This window comes from Oryzias melastigma, linkage group LG7, assembly GCF_002922805.2.
Source record: "Oryzias melastigma strain HK-1 linkage group LG7, ASM292280v2, whole genome shotgun sequence".
NCBI lineage: Eukaryota > Metazoa > Chordata > Actinopteri > Beloniformes > Adrianichthyidae > Oryzias > Oryzias melastigma.
This window is the reverse complement of record NC_050518.1, coordinates 29,249,854-29,264,544: the sequence shown is the minus strand read 5'-3', so window position 1 is coordinate 29,264,544 and position 14,691 is coordinate 29,249,854. Positions and strand designations below refer to the sequence as shown.

At 40.1% G+C, this 14,691-nt stretch overlaps 1 protein-coding gene across 1 annotated transcript; it reads left to right on the top strand.

Moving 5' to 3' along the window:
* Positions 1-2,807: 2,807 nt before the first annotated feature.
* Positions 2,808-13,323, top strand: sars1 (seryl-tRNA synthetase 1). Its single transcript, XM_024293842.1, has 11 exons — positions 2,808-2,943; positions 3,741-3,811; positions 4,757-4,837; positions 4,918-5,076; positions 7,251-7,394; positions 7,478-7,633; positions 9,433-9,654; positions 9,735-9,864; positions 10,921-11,078; positions 11,411-11,540; positions 12,707-13,323. Exons 1-11 carry the CDS (start codon positions 2,808-2,810, stop codon positions 12,865-12,867), a joined length of 1,548 nt encoding a protein of 515 aa, XP_024149610.1. The 3' UTR covers positions 12,868-13,323.
* Positions 13,324-14,691: the final 1,368 nt, after the last annotated feature.

The window sequence follows — 14,691 nt, the reverse complement described above, 5'->3', positions numbered from 1 at the left end:
GTTTTTGGTGCTCTGGAGTCAGGGTTCAAAAAGAAATTGCACAGCAGCGCCTCCTAGCGTCATGCTTTGTCATTTACAAATCATCACTATTTCTTCTCCCTCTTTTTTTTAATATAAAGTTTAGCTTCAAATATAACAGGGTTTTTGCAAATATAACCCCCTATTGTAAAAGTAAACTGCAAATGTGGCTCTCATCTGTTTGCTCAGCTGCTGGACAGGACACAGTCACCCTTTTTCTGCCCCAAAATTCAAATTTAGACACCAATCTGTCAGTCTCTAATCAAGGTGAGTGATTTTGCTTTTATTCAAAGCTATAAAAATATATCAGATTGAATTTGATTTCTATAGTCAGTTTTTGACTATGTTTTTTTCAATTGCACGTTACATTTTCAAAAGTAAAATACATTTTCAAATTGTAAATTGGATTTTCAATTGACAAATATCATTTTGAATTTTAGGGGCACATTTTTACAATATTTTTAGTGACCTAATTTCTAACATGATTATCCAAGACCAGACCAACTGATTATGCAAAAACTGAAACAGCTTAAAATGATTTAATGTAAAAGAATTACATTTCTAATTGACTATTTGCTTGAATATCCGCTAAATGCCTGTAATATATATCAGCTTACTGCCCCATATCATCATACTTCCTCTATTTATACTATAATCCAACAGTTAAATAAACTTCATTCTCAGCTTGTCCATCCTCTAATGAAAATGTGACTTAAAAGTGTGACTTAATTTAAAATTAGACTTATAAGCATTTTTCCCCACAACAAAACAAAGGACAAATAACTAAACAATAAGGCTGATAAACAGTGTTGTCCCTTATAGTGAAAGTCAAAAGGAAATTCCGTTTTTTTTCCAGAGCGACAAAACTTGGCAACCTGCAGAGTGGTGTCGCCGGTGCGTCCTCCAGTCTTGCCAGATTGGGCGTCAAGAGACTTTTTGTTTAAACAGGTAAAACGAGAATTAATGCAGTATAAACGAGAAGAGATAAAAGCATGGATAATCAGCTCAAGGTCATAAAACTGTCATAGGTTTAGCCACGTTCCTCAGGTGATAAAAACAGTTTTTTACTAGGAGTTTTGAATGAATTTCAGCTGAGACTGCTCCATCTCTGGCACTGGTTTCAATGGCTTGGTAATCTGGAACAGCTGGTTCTTTCTTGATGGTCCAGAAGCCAGATGGCTCCAGATGATTGTCATCATTCTGGTTCTACTCCACTCAAATGGGCACAAAAGCAAGACCAGTTTTGTCCTGGATGGAACTTTATCATCAATAATGACAGTTAAAACAGCAGGGCTTGAGCCATGGCTCAAGTAGGAGCCATTCACTAAAATTCTCAAAGCTTGAAAAACTGCTACAAGCAGAACGAGAGACAGAGTTTTAAAATGTCACAATGTGGTGTGACAGGGGTGGCCTGGTTAACATAGGAGGCAGACTTCTTTAAAGATCAGGAACAGAGTTTTATTCAGCATTGCACAGCCCACACAAGCTCCTTCCCTCTGGCAGCCTTTCTTTACACTGAGCTTCTTCCCTTTTATAGATATCAGCTAATTGGCTGGCCACGCCCAGGAAGGAAGTCACCTTGACCAAACAATAGGAAAAAAGAAAGACAAAAGATAGAAATGTCCTGCAAACAATACATTTAAAGTCCTGTAAACAAAACAAACATAAATAAACAAACACCTCAAAACATTACAAATCAAAAGGTAAGCAAACATGAAAACATTGACTGTATAAGAGAACTGGACTGAGTCACCCTGCCTTCCTCACATAATAGAAAGTGGCTCCAAAAATCCAAAATCCCATAGACTTCTATAGAGAAATGACAATACCCAGTCATTCAGAATAATCATTGCTGCTTTGATACCTTTTTAAAAATGTTTTGTGATACTGGGATATATAAATAAAATTTAATAGAAAATTGAACATCTTCTTGCGAAACCTTTTGTTCACAATAATTTTTATTGTAAGTTATTCAAGTTATAAACTGGCCAATAAAAAAACCGTCTCAATAAAAGCATGTGGTGCCTGCTGGCCGGCCCACACGTTGAACATTTGACTCAGATTCTCCTGAGCTGTTTTCAGTGAAAGGGCTGCTCACTCCTGATTAGTGACAATAGTTGCCATTGAATTGCTGACTTAAAAAAAAAAAAAACTAAAAAAAAACCCATGAACTTAGATTGGCTTAGATCAGTCACTACTACTGAATTCATGTGGTTCCAATGAGTCCGTTCTGTGGAAAAAAGGCGACTGAATTGAATTTGGTTGGAGCTGGAAGTAAACTGTTTTCTAAATAGGTAGGGGGACATCACTCCAACTCTGTCTGGATCTCTTGTATAGTCAATGGTTACTCTTTAAAAAGTTATTTATTTTTCTTGTTATTGCTCAATCTTTCTTTTTCACCTTGTTATGCTTTATTTCATAATTACACTCACAAAACTACACTTGACTCGTCTCATGTCTTGCCGCCTTATAGTATTTTTTTTCCTGGATTGGGTCACTCCAAGGTTTTATGAAAAGCTGGCAGTCCTGGCATAACCATAATCAAAAAGACCACAGGAAACATTTTTACAACAGTTAACAAATATTAAAGTGGGTCTTTAAGTCTCACGGGCACTTTAAAGGATTGCAATTTATTAAAGACTAAGGATTTTAATTTATTATAAATATTAAATAGTGTTATTTTCTGTTTGTGATGCTCTTCGCCCTCTCGCGGTTTCTCGCGATATCTCACAGCCTCCAAGCAGGAGCGCCTCTTCATTCAGTCTCTCCCTGACACGCAGCGTGGAAACATGGTGCTCGACTTGGACCTGTTCCGAACGGACAAGGGCGGCGACCCTGAACTTATCCGCGAGACCCAGAGGAAGAGGTTCAAGGACGTGTCACTGGTGGACAAGCTGGTGGCGGCGGACACAGAATGGAGGAAATGTGAGCGTCCTTTACGGTTCCAGCCGGAGAGGCTAACGGTAGCACCTAGCAATGCTAGTGCTAATCTAGTTTAAGGGAAGAGTGTCCATCTCAGGGATGGAAACTAACTTTAATCCAAACATAGGCACAAGTGTGACAGTCATTTATTGTAAGTTTTGATTTAAATGTTTACATTAATCCCAGGAAGACAAGAGGAACCAACACGGGCTAACGCTAGCTAAGCTAGCTCAACCAAACAAATTCAAAGGAACCTAAAACTGATTGACGCTGATTTCTAAAATGTTTTTAAATTCAGATTTTATTCAGATTTTCCTTTGAAATTGAATGTCATCTGATAATAAACAGTGTATAAATGGCACGTTAGCTCACCAGTGCTGACTGGGCTCTGCAGTCTGATGCAATCCAAGCCGGTAACATGTCAGGTTAACCTGCAGTGTCATCTCACTGAGCACCGCGTGCTCCTGTCGTCAGAAGTGTGCAGTTTTTGTTTGTTTACATCCCTCAGTTTGAGTCATGGGAGGGTTGGAAGTCATCAAACAGCAGTTGATCTTCACAAGTCATTAATCCAACAGATCCAAGCAGAAGATCATATTCTTCTTCCTGGATCCAGTATTACCTGCAGTAGAAGGTCATGGTGGTGATTTAAACTAAATAGAACAAAAGTGATCTTTTACACAGCTTGCTTTGTATATAAATATAAAATGTTACTTTTAAGATATGACTTTTGCATTAAATGTATGTAAGCACTTGTTCAGGTGCTGAAGAGTGACGATGCTGACGTCTGTCCTCCTCGACAGGCCGCTTCACTGCAGACAACCTCAACAAAGCCAAGAACCTCTGCAGCAAAAAAATTGGGGAGAAGATGAAGGTACTCACTCAGAACATCCACATCAATAGACCCCGCCCTCTTTCAATAAAGTTTTGCTCCTGTAAGGAAATAAAAAAGGCTGTAGATCTCTGCTCCTGAGAAGGTGTAAACCTGAGCTCCTTTGCTTTAAAAGCAAGATGATGAATGCAGCCCTCCTTAATCCTGGGGATCAGGTTACTGTGACAAAAAGTGACCTACAAAACCTTTAGTTCTTAAAACATCACATTGTTGCCGTGGAGAAACCCCACCACCTCTTCCCCTCTGTTGCTGAGAGTTGTCTATTTATACACTCTTCCACTAGTTTACAGCCCCTCACACCCCCAACCTAACAATGCCGATATAGCAAAAGTACTTAGTATTATTGGAGCTATCCAGCCATACAGTTTTGATCCAGATTCCAGCTTAGATGAGGAAAACAAAGAAGTTCATGGATCTATTGGTCTCCGGGCGGATGCCTCACAGTGGGGCGGAGCAGAGAGCTTGTGGCCTGTTTTCTACGTCACAAATACAATCTATTTTTAAACAACATTTTTTGGTCTGCTGTTGATTGACAAAGATTTGAATCAACAAAAACGAATTTCTGTGCTTTTTAATTTTTATGTTCCCCATCATTAGAAAAATGCCACAAGAACTTATTAAAACATGATTTTCTTTTCCGAGTAGGTTTTATCTAATTAGTTATTTATTTAGTTTATAAATTTAGACCTTATATTAACTGGATGAGTTAACAATTGGATTTTCTTTTGAAATTTTGTCACAAGTAAAACAATAATACTAAAAAAACCCAACAGGCTTCTGGGATTCTGATTGAAGTTTTTGTTTTACTGCAGTTATTTAAATGTCCAAACTCCCGTCACTATCCCCATTTAGATTTATCATCACTAAATGTGTTTGATAACCCGGTCAGTCATCCTTTGATTCAGACCTTTGGTGTCTTGGTTGCAGAAAAAGGAACCGGTTGGAGACGACGAGTCCGTTCCAGAGGAAGCTCAGAACCTGGAGTCTCTAACTGCTGAGACCTTATCGGTCAGATTCTTCTCATACCATCCAAGACAAATGGATTCTGTTTTTACTTATTGAGTTTTTTTTTTTTTTTTTTGCTTCAGGTTCTTACTGTATCTCAGATCAAGAAGGTGCGTTTGCTGGTGGATGAAGCCGTGGAGAAAACCGACAAGGAGCGGCTGAGGCTGGAGGCGGAACGCTTCGAGTACCTGAGGGAGATCGGGAACCTGCTGCACCCGTCTGTGCCCATCAGCAACGATGAGGTGGGTGTTTGCCTCTCAGCAGTTCTTCTCTGCTCCACCAGAAAAAGATGAAGAAGCTGATGTTTCACTGTGATGCAGGAGCAGACTGTGGACCGTCCTGAGTCCACAGAGATTAGTCTCCTGAGAACATCACACCTGGAGTTTTTTGCTCCTCAGCTCTGACAGCTGACAGCGTTTACATGACTATGCTCTGACAGATTGAGGCAGTTCATTCAGAGTCCTAAAAAGTTAAAGTTACAACAGTAACATAAGAAAGTCTTCATTCTTTTTCAGTCTTAAATGTCCAAATCACCTGAGAACGTCTCAATATCGACAGTCAGATCTCCTTTATCCAGCTCCTCCAGGAGGACACATGGGCTTCCAGTTCACCTGAGAGACATCACCTCCCCGGTGTTTGCTGGGGGCGGGGCTCTTGTTTGGCCACGCCCACAATATCTCTTGAAACATTTCTGTCTGGTGTTCCTGTCAGATGTTGAAACTCGACTCCTCCTGATGTGGAGGAGTGTGATTGTCCTCCTCATCTCTTAGGGAGATGCACCCTCTGCCTCGGAGGTGGGAACATTGATCAAGCAGTTAGCTTCAGGCTCATCGTCTTCAGATTCAGCTTTTTTTTCTAAAATGACCCACAGATGCCCCACTGATCCGTCTGAACATACCGATCTTTCCCCCAACACTGCACAGAGCTCTTACATGCCTAAACTTAAAACAGTTGGCTCCAGTCTGTGAAGGTTCTCATTTATCCAGTTTGGACCCACAATAGGAAACATTTTTAGACTTCATCTGGACTTTGTTTTTTAAGTTAAAGATCCATCTGGGATCAGATTTGAAATGTTTTCAATTTAAGAAGTGAGTCTAGGCGTGTTCTGCTTTTCCCCCACAGAGAGCAAAGGTCTCAGATAGATCTGCCACAAACGATTATTTTAATAGTTGACTAATCACCGCTTATTTTTTACGATTAGTCGACTCAACGGATCATGCACAAACTGGATGTAAAGCACAAATCTTAACCATCATTACCTTTAAACTTCTTCTTCTTTTTTTTATTACTTATCTCTACTACTCATAATTTGAATTTTTCTTAATATATCATTGGTCTTTTCTCTATTGCATAAAGGCTGACTGTGATTTACAGGACTCATCTGAACTAAGAGGTTACTTTTTTTTGCATTTTTAGTTTATGGTGCTGTTTCATTTGTGCCGCGTCCTGTCCTTTGGCGTTTGCTTTTCTGTGTTCTATTTTGTGTTCTGTTTGTGTTGATATCTCTTGAAAAATTAATAAAAAAGATCTTGAATAGACTAATCACCGCTTATCTTTTACAATTAGTCGACTAAATGGATCATGCACAAACTGGATGTAAAGCACACATCTTAACCATCATTACCTTTAAACTAACTAAAAACTAGTTATATAGCATTACCTGTGATAATGCTGGTGTGAATGCTGTAAGCTGAATTTGGCTGAAGATGCTGAAATTGATAGCTGAAAACGTTGAAGCTGATAGTCAGGTAAAATATTAACTTAAATGCCAAATTAGCCTAACAAACTAAAAAAAAAGCCTAAGTTAGCCAAAACGGATAGTATGTAGCTGAAATTTTAGCTAAACACCAAAATAGCCTAAAAAACAAAAAAAGCCCAAATTAGCCAAAACAGCTTTTGTGTGGCTGCAATATTAGCTGAACTCCAAAATAGCCTAAAAACACCTCAATAATAGTCCAAAAAGCTTGCAGAATGCCAATATAGCTTTACCACACTCCAACTCCATATAATATAAAGTAACAACTAATCGACTGTAAATTAGTCGACTATTTTAATAGTTTATAATCATGGCAGCCCTAGTCTCAGACCTGCAGGTGATCATTTAGGCATGATGAAGCTGCAGGACACGGGTCAGATGCAGAATTCTGAGGCTTTGAAATTCTGTCCATGACGGATCAGAGCTGGAGGAGTCCAGCTGCTGCTTCTCCAGTTTCTGCTGGATGAGAACGTCCAGGTTCTCGGTTCAACCCTGAATCCATCGTAGTGAGCCTGTGAGCGCCGCCACTGCTGATGGAGCTCAACACAAAGACACAGAAGTTCTCTATAATCCTTCATTTTACAAACAGGAGAAAAAAAAGTAATTAAGTGTTTTTGTGGAGAATTCCTTCTTCAAATTAATACATGTTCTTTCTGTCAGGATGCAGACAACAAGGTGGAGCGGACCTGGGGCGACTGCAGCGTCCAGAAGAAGTACTCCCACGTGGACCTGGTGGTCATGATTGACGGTTACGATGGGGAGCGGGGGGCCGTGGTGGCCGGCAGCAGAGGCTACTTCCTGAAGGCCAGTTCCCGTGCAAACTTCTGCCGTTGTGAAGGCGGCAGGACTCGTGTTTGAAGCCTTGTCTTCTGCCGTGTGGTCCTCAGGGCCCCCTGGTGTTCCTGGAGCAGGCGCTCATCAGCTACGCTCTGAGGATCCTCCACAGCAAGAACTACACCATGCTGTACACGCCCTTCTTCATGAGGAAGGAGGTCATGCAGGAGGTGGCTCAGCTCAGCCAGTTTGATGAAGAACTCTACAAGGTCTGTGAACCGCCACCACCTCTTTTGCTTTTTATTTATAAAACTGAAGAGTTTGTATGAAAACATGGTGTCTAAATCAGAAAAAAATCTAATTAAATCCAGATTCTGCCTCTCATAATATTTATCAATCAATCCGTTTGTTCATCCAAAATTAATAGAGAAAAAAAAGCCGGTTTGTGAAGTGAAACTGCTTTATTTACAGTGTAAATAATGAAAAAAAAGTAATAACTTAAACAAAAAATAATAAAGAATAATTTGTTCTGACATAAATAAGAAGAACAAAATTGTACAAAAGACAAATTTGACCATTTTCTATCATTAATAAAAGTGAGGAAGAACAAGCTGAGGTTCTAGCAAAAGAGGAACATGGAGGGTATAAATGTGATGTTATAGAAGCTAAATTAAAGGAAAAAAAGACAAAAAGGTCTTAGTGCAGCTGACTGGAGAACCATGAATTATTAGCAACTCTGCAATCAAACCCACTAATCCATAAGTGTATTATCTGTTTTAGTTTTGTTTTTCTTACTCTGTTTGATCCATAAACTCTATCTTTATTTTATATAAACAGAAGTTTGCCTCAAAAAAGTCTTTGTTCCTTTTTTTTGTCCTCTATGGTGGATCCTCTTCATACCGCTCCGTGGGACGGTTGGTGTGGGACCGCAGAGGAAAAAAAACACATCCTAATTCATTTTTACCCATTTAATTTATAATCGGATTCTAAAGGAAGTTTTATTTTGGAGAAATGTTGGATTTTCTCCACCACATCCAACTCCTTCTTGATGCAAGTGACTTGGTCACATGTCAAAAAAACATTAGCTACTTTCTTAAATCTGCATTTAACAGACAGAAACCAGGAGCCTTTACTCCAAATATGGATTTATTGTTGTTTCCAAAGAGCATAATAATAATAATGCTGATTATTCAGCAATCAGCTGTATAATGTTACAAAGCTAGTGCTAAAACAGTTCCTTAAATCCTGAATTCATGTTTATCATTTTATTTGGAACATATCAGTTTTAGTGACTGCTTTATTTTCTGATTATTCATTCCACCTTAAGAGTTAGACGAGGCTGAGGTTTAATCTTAATCATTTTAATGGTTTCTACATGACATCTAGTGGACAAAAAAGTTTAAAGCAGCTGCAGATATTTTACAAAGGATGAACTCTGAAAAAATTAAGAGAAACTGAACTCCCACTTCAGGCTTCACATTTAACCGGTCCAAGGCCTGAAAATGGTTGGAAGCCACAGTATATTTTCTATGTAGAGGAAGAACCGAGTCCTTTTATATTTGACACTGACTGGAACGTCCGGTTGGACCTGACTGGAGAGTTAAATGCTCTTTAAGATGTGGTGACGTGAAGAACTCCTCCTTTCAGAGGTTCATGTTTCAACAACAGAAACATTTTCCCAGAATTCAGGTGAAGGTTTCCAGTGAGAACAAAACTCATTAGTTCAAGTTTATGTATTTAAAAAGTGCCTTAAAATGACCACAGTCTAACAATAAAACTCACAAACTTTAAAAACAATAATAAGAGGATAAATTAAGGCATTAAAGCAGCTCTGTGATGAAGACGTTTTGCTTCAGATCTGCAGATGGTGTTTAAAAAGATTGATAACCAAGTGGTTGAGATAAATTAGCCTAAAAATTCACATCTTCCTGCTTGAAAAGCTTCAGATTTCCTCCCAAAAGTCTGACTCAAAAGCACAATCTGTTTTTAATAGTTTATTTAGATAAACGTAAAAGATGCTGCTGCCCCCCACCCCCCACTGACCGTCCGTCTGCCCCGTTTCCATCAGGTCATCGGTAAAGGCAGCGAGCGTTCAGACGACAGCTCCCTGGACGAGAAGTACCTCATCGCCACCTCCGAGCAGCCAATCGCAGCCTTCCTGAGGGAGGAGTGGCTAAAGCCCGAAGACTTGCCGATCCGCTACGCCGGCTTCTCCACCTGCTTCAGGCAGGAAGTGGGCTCCCACGGCCGGGACACGCGCGGGATCTTCAGGGTGCATCAGTTTGAGAAGGTCAGAGGTCACGGCTGTTTGTTGTGAGAGAACGGAGCGCCGCAGCAGGTCGAACTGAGCTTGTCCTGGACTCCCACTAGATCGAGCAGTTTGTGTACGCCTCCCCCCACGACGGAAAGTCCTGGGAGATGTTTGATGAGATGATCGGGACGGCTGAGGAGTTCTACCAATCGCTGGGGATTCCTTATCGGATTGTCAACATCGTCTCAGGTGAGCCTGAAGTACTTCACAGAAGCCAAGAGAACTAGACATGGTACTCGAGTGGAAAAAAGAGGCATTATCCAGATAAATACTCAAGTAAAAATACAAAAGGTACTGGTGACAGAAGTACGTGAAGTAAAACATTTGATGAAATAATGTTTAATAGTCAAATAAAAAACACATGAATTCTAATGCACTGATGTGGAAAAATAAAGTTTGTTTTTTTTGTTGACACCCCCCCCCCCACCACACACACACATTGCTGCTGTTTTGCACTTTAAATGTCAAATTGATTGAAATTAAATGAAAATGTATCCACCAATTTGTTCTCCAAATATCATTCAGATGAATTACTTTTAATACATTTTTCCTCAAAATTACTATTCTACATGTTTCCTTTACAACCACGACGCAGGCTGTGAGGTGAAACCGTACATGAGCGCAGCCTCGATTGGGCAATCCCTAATAAAATGGGTATAGCGTGTCTTTAGTTACTCATTGTATGCTAATAATGTCTTTCTTTAATAACTATTTATACATTTTAGACATTTTTCATGTTTTTTTTTCCTCATATAATATCTAATTTACATTTGCTGTGGTGTTAGTATTTGACTGCACTGAAAAGACAGACGGTGATGCAGGCGGTGAAACAGATGCACTTTTTCAGATACTTTAGAGTCTGGTGTCTAAAGTAATGAACACTGGTTATTTAATGGAGACAGGACACAACTGGCATTTAAAGTGTTTTGCTGATCCTCGTTAGCTTCAAAAGTGTGTTTGTTAGCCTGGGACTGATGCTGTCAGAGGACACTCTTCCTGAAAGGGACTGTTCTCCCGATCTCTCTCAGAAATGCATGAATGGATCAAAATATCACTTTGGGATTGTTAATAATGAGGAATAAACAGTATAAAACACCTAAAACCTCCAAATGTTGATATTGTATGATATAGGCCTTTTAAAGAAGTGGGATGTTTTGTTTTTGTTACGTTTCAGTTGTCTCCTCCCTGTCCTGTTATGTTTTTGGACCTTTCTAAGTGTGTGCTTCTCCCTCCTCGTCATCTCAGGTGCCCTAAATCATGCAGCTAGTAAGAAGCTGGACCTGGAGGCCTGGTTTCCCGGCTCCGCCGCCTTCAGGGAGCTGGTCTCCTGCTCAAACTGTACCGACTACCAGGCCAGACGCCTCCGCATCCGCTACGGACAGACCAAGAAGATGATGGACAAGGTGAGAGGGGGTTGATGGGTAAGAAAAGGGGTTGTGATCACACAGGTGTTTCTGCCCATAGGACTTTTTATTCATTTTATACCTGATTCCTCCTGAGAATCTGGCTAGCTGTTTTTATGCAGACGACATGCTGCTATATCACTCCTCCCTTGAAAAAGATTACAACAATTAAGCTAATTAATTGGATTAACAAGCATTAAATTGCATCACTCGAATGGTCAGAAGATATATAGAATATTTGCGTCCGTCTCGTCTGTGAAAACATGTTCCGTTCGCAGCTACGGTTTTTATGAAGTGAGGCTTTGACTTCTCTCCCTCCTTCTGATTGGCAGACGGAGTTTGTGCACATGCTGAACGCGACCATGTGTGCGACCACACGCGTGATGTGTGCTATCCTGGAGAACTACCAGACGGAGGAAGGCATCGTGGTTCCAGAGAAGCTCAGGGACTTCATGCCTCCAGGTATGATGGCAGATTTCCAGCCGTTCTGGTTCGTTTTAGGCAAAAGATCAGAGAGTGAAGGGGGCGGGGCTGCTCAGCTCAACTCCAAAAGCCGCGCCCCCTCAGAGGAGATTTTGGAAACTGAGGCTTCAGATCAGCATGAAAAATGGCTTTTTAAGACATTTAGGTTGTGGGATTTTGGTTAAAATCTTCATAATCATACTTAAAACAAAAATTGTCATAGGCGGACTTTAACTCTAGGGTTTATTGCTGTCCTGTGAGAGGTGGAAGTTATGGTTTTAACTTTACAGGGATCTCAGTCTAGTAGAGAAACTGTTTAGTTCCCAGTAAAATCTGCAGCTCAACACTTTGTAAAACACAGAATTACATATTTATTTCCCAAAAGAAGAATACTTGTGGTAAATGAGATCCCTCTCAGCCTCTGAGTTCACTATATTGAGATCTTTTTTTTTGGGTCGCTTCTTCCATTCAAACCGTTCCAGTGTTCAGACTTTCCCTGACATTCTGCCTGTTTCGGGTTCTGACCCCAATTTTGTTCAGATAAACTGGTTCGAACAGCAAATGTGTAAAAAGTGTAAAAGTGTAAAAAAAAGGGGGGCAGAGATGTTTTCAACATTTATTTAAATATTTTGTTTTAGGGAAATCAGACATTTTCAACTTTTTTTAGTTGAGCTTTTTCATTTTTGTTGTTTATAAACTTTTTCAGAATTTTATTATTCAATCAAATGTTTCATTTATTTTTTTTCTGTGTCTGGAACTCTTCCTAAAGATTCTGTTTAGTCTTTAGCCTCAATGCTAACAAGCTAGCATGTATGCTAACATGTTAGCACAGTAAAACTCCGTTTTGTGTTTTTTCAACTAATTCTTAGCTTTTATCAGGACAAGACAAATGTTTAGCTTTTTCTTTTTTAACAGAAAAGTATTTTTCTTTTAATATTTTTATTTTTTATAATAATTGTAATAATAAATACAATTAACTTTGTTGTTTTTATAGTATTTTTAAACAAAATAGATATTTTTTAAGTGATGAAGAAGTAAGATCCCAGACACTCTCAGTGAGTCTCAGATGTTCTCAAATGTTTTTTAGTCTCCTAAAGGATTATATCAATAAAAATAAAAACTCGTTCCTGCTTTTCTTTGATGTGTGTGTTTGTTCCCGCCTTTAGGCTTGACAGAGATCATCAAGTTCGTCAAACCCGCCCCCATCGACCTAGAGATGTCCAAGAAGACGAAGAAACAGCAGGACGGAGGGAAGAAGAAGAAGCAGGGAGGAGAAGGAGAGAACCTGCCCAACGCCATGGACAGCATGTCCGTCAACGACTCGTAGACTCGATGCTGCTGCCACGGCAACCTCGATGAAAACAGGTGGAACTGAGCCTCGTCCCTGACCGTCCCCACCAGTCCTCTCCTGAACCAGAGGGATGGAAGGAGAAAGTGGGGAGAAGATCAAAGCCCTTCAGCCTTAATCTGAGGAGAACGAAGCTCCGTCTCATCCGTGTCCTCCTGGTTGTCTCCGTCTCCTCCCCTCTTTCACATAAATGTCCTTGATGCACTTCTGTCACCGATCAGAATCAAAGCTCAGCTGGAAACCTCGTTCCTTCTCCTCTTTAAAGATCTGATCATCTCACTCTGAAGATGGAAGGTCTTTCTGAGACCAAACCTGCTTCTGTCATGAAGAGCTTCTCCCCCCTTCACTCTGAGGCCACTCGCTTATTTAAGGATGTTTGTGGTCGTGCGTTGATGACGTGGCGCTTACTGTAAAGAATAAAGAGTTAACATGCTGGTCCGTGTGTCTGTGTGAATCTTGAGAAGAATGTAGGAACTCTCCAACATCCCAACTGAGAAACACATTCACAAACATCTGAGGAAACTCAAAGAACATAGATTATTTACAGAGTCCAGATTCATCTGACGTTAACGAGCTGCCTGTGTCTCACACTCGTCTGAAAAAGTTCATATTTTGTCCCATATCCCACAAGTACAATAAAGTGGTAAAATGTTTTCACACGGTTCAAGTATAAGAGCAGAAGTGCACTTCCTGGTCACTTTATCAGGTCCACCTTTCTAGTACTGATTGGATTTATTTTACCCTCAGAACTGCCTTAATCCGTGCTACATGGATTCAACAAAGATCTGGAAGCATTACTTAGAGTTTGGTCCACATTGACATGACAGAATCACAAAGCTACAACAGATTTGACAGCTGAACATCCATGATGCCGATCTCCCGTTCCTCCATGTCCCAAAGGTTCTATTGGGTTCTGGTGACTGTGGAGCTCTTTAGAGTCCACTCATTGTAATGTTCTAGAAACTGATCTGGGAGGATCCAAGCTTTATGACATGCTGAAGTGTGGCTAAGCGATAGTTTTATGTAGTGTTTTTCATATCGGGTGATAACGATGTATATCATGATATAAATCAACTATATTTGTCAAGTTTGATGCTCAAAAGAGAAATGCATCAGCAGTTTCTTTAGATTTTAATTTATTTCTAGTCATACTTTCATCATAACAGAAGCACTGAACATGAAGCAACTGTTCTTTTTCCAGATATCTAAGAAAAGCTGTGTATATTACAAACTAAACAGAAAATTAAAGCAAAAGCTTTAAAGCACGTGTCAAAGTTAAGGCAAATGTCCTGCTGTTTCATCAACCAAAACTAAACGTTACACGGAGATGATTAGTGGAAGCGACCGCGAGGGTGTTAAGACTCACATGCGCGTTTACCTGCCGTGCAGACGGTAGAGGAAGAGAGAAATTTACTAAAAGGAGAGCTAATAAACATCACTAATTAGATGCAAACAGGCGACTAACCCTCTAACTTTTACTCGCCAAAGAGGAGTTGTTGTTGCCAAATTCTGACCCACCATCTGAAAGTTGCTGCAAAAATGGAAACTCATCAGACCAGACAACCCTCTTCCATCTTCTGTTTTCCACTTTTGGTGAGTCAGTGCAAATCACTTTCCTGTTCTTAGCAGACAGGAGTGACACCGGTGTGTACTTCTGCTGCTGTAGTCCATCTGGATCAAGGTTAGACATGTTCAGAGATGCTCCTCTGCAGACCTCAAGTATCACTGTTGTCTTTGTATTAACTGGAACCAGTCTGGCCATTCCCCTCTGACTTCTGGCATCAGCAACCCTTAGACGAAACA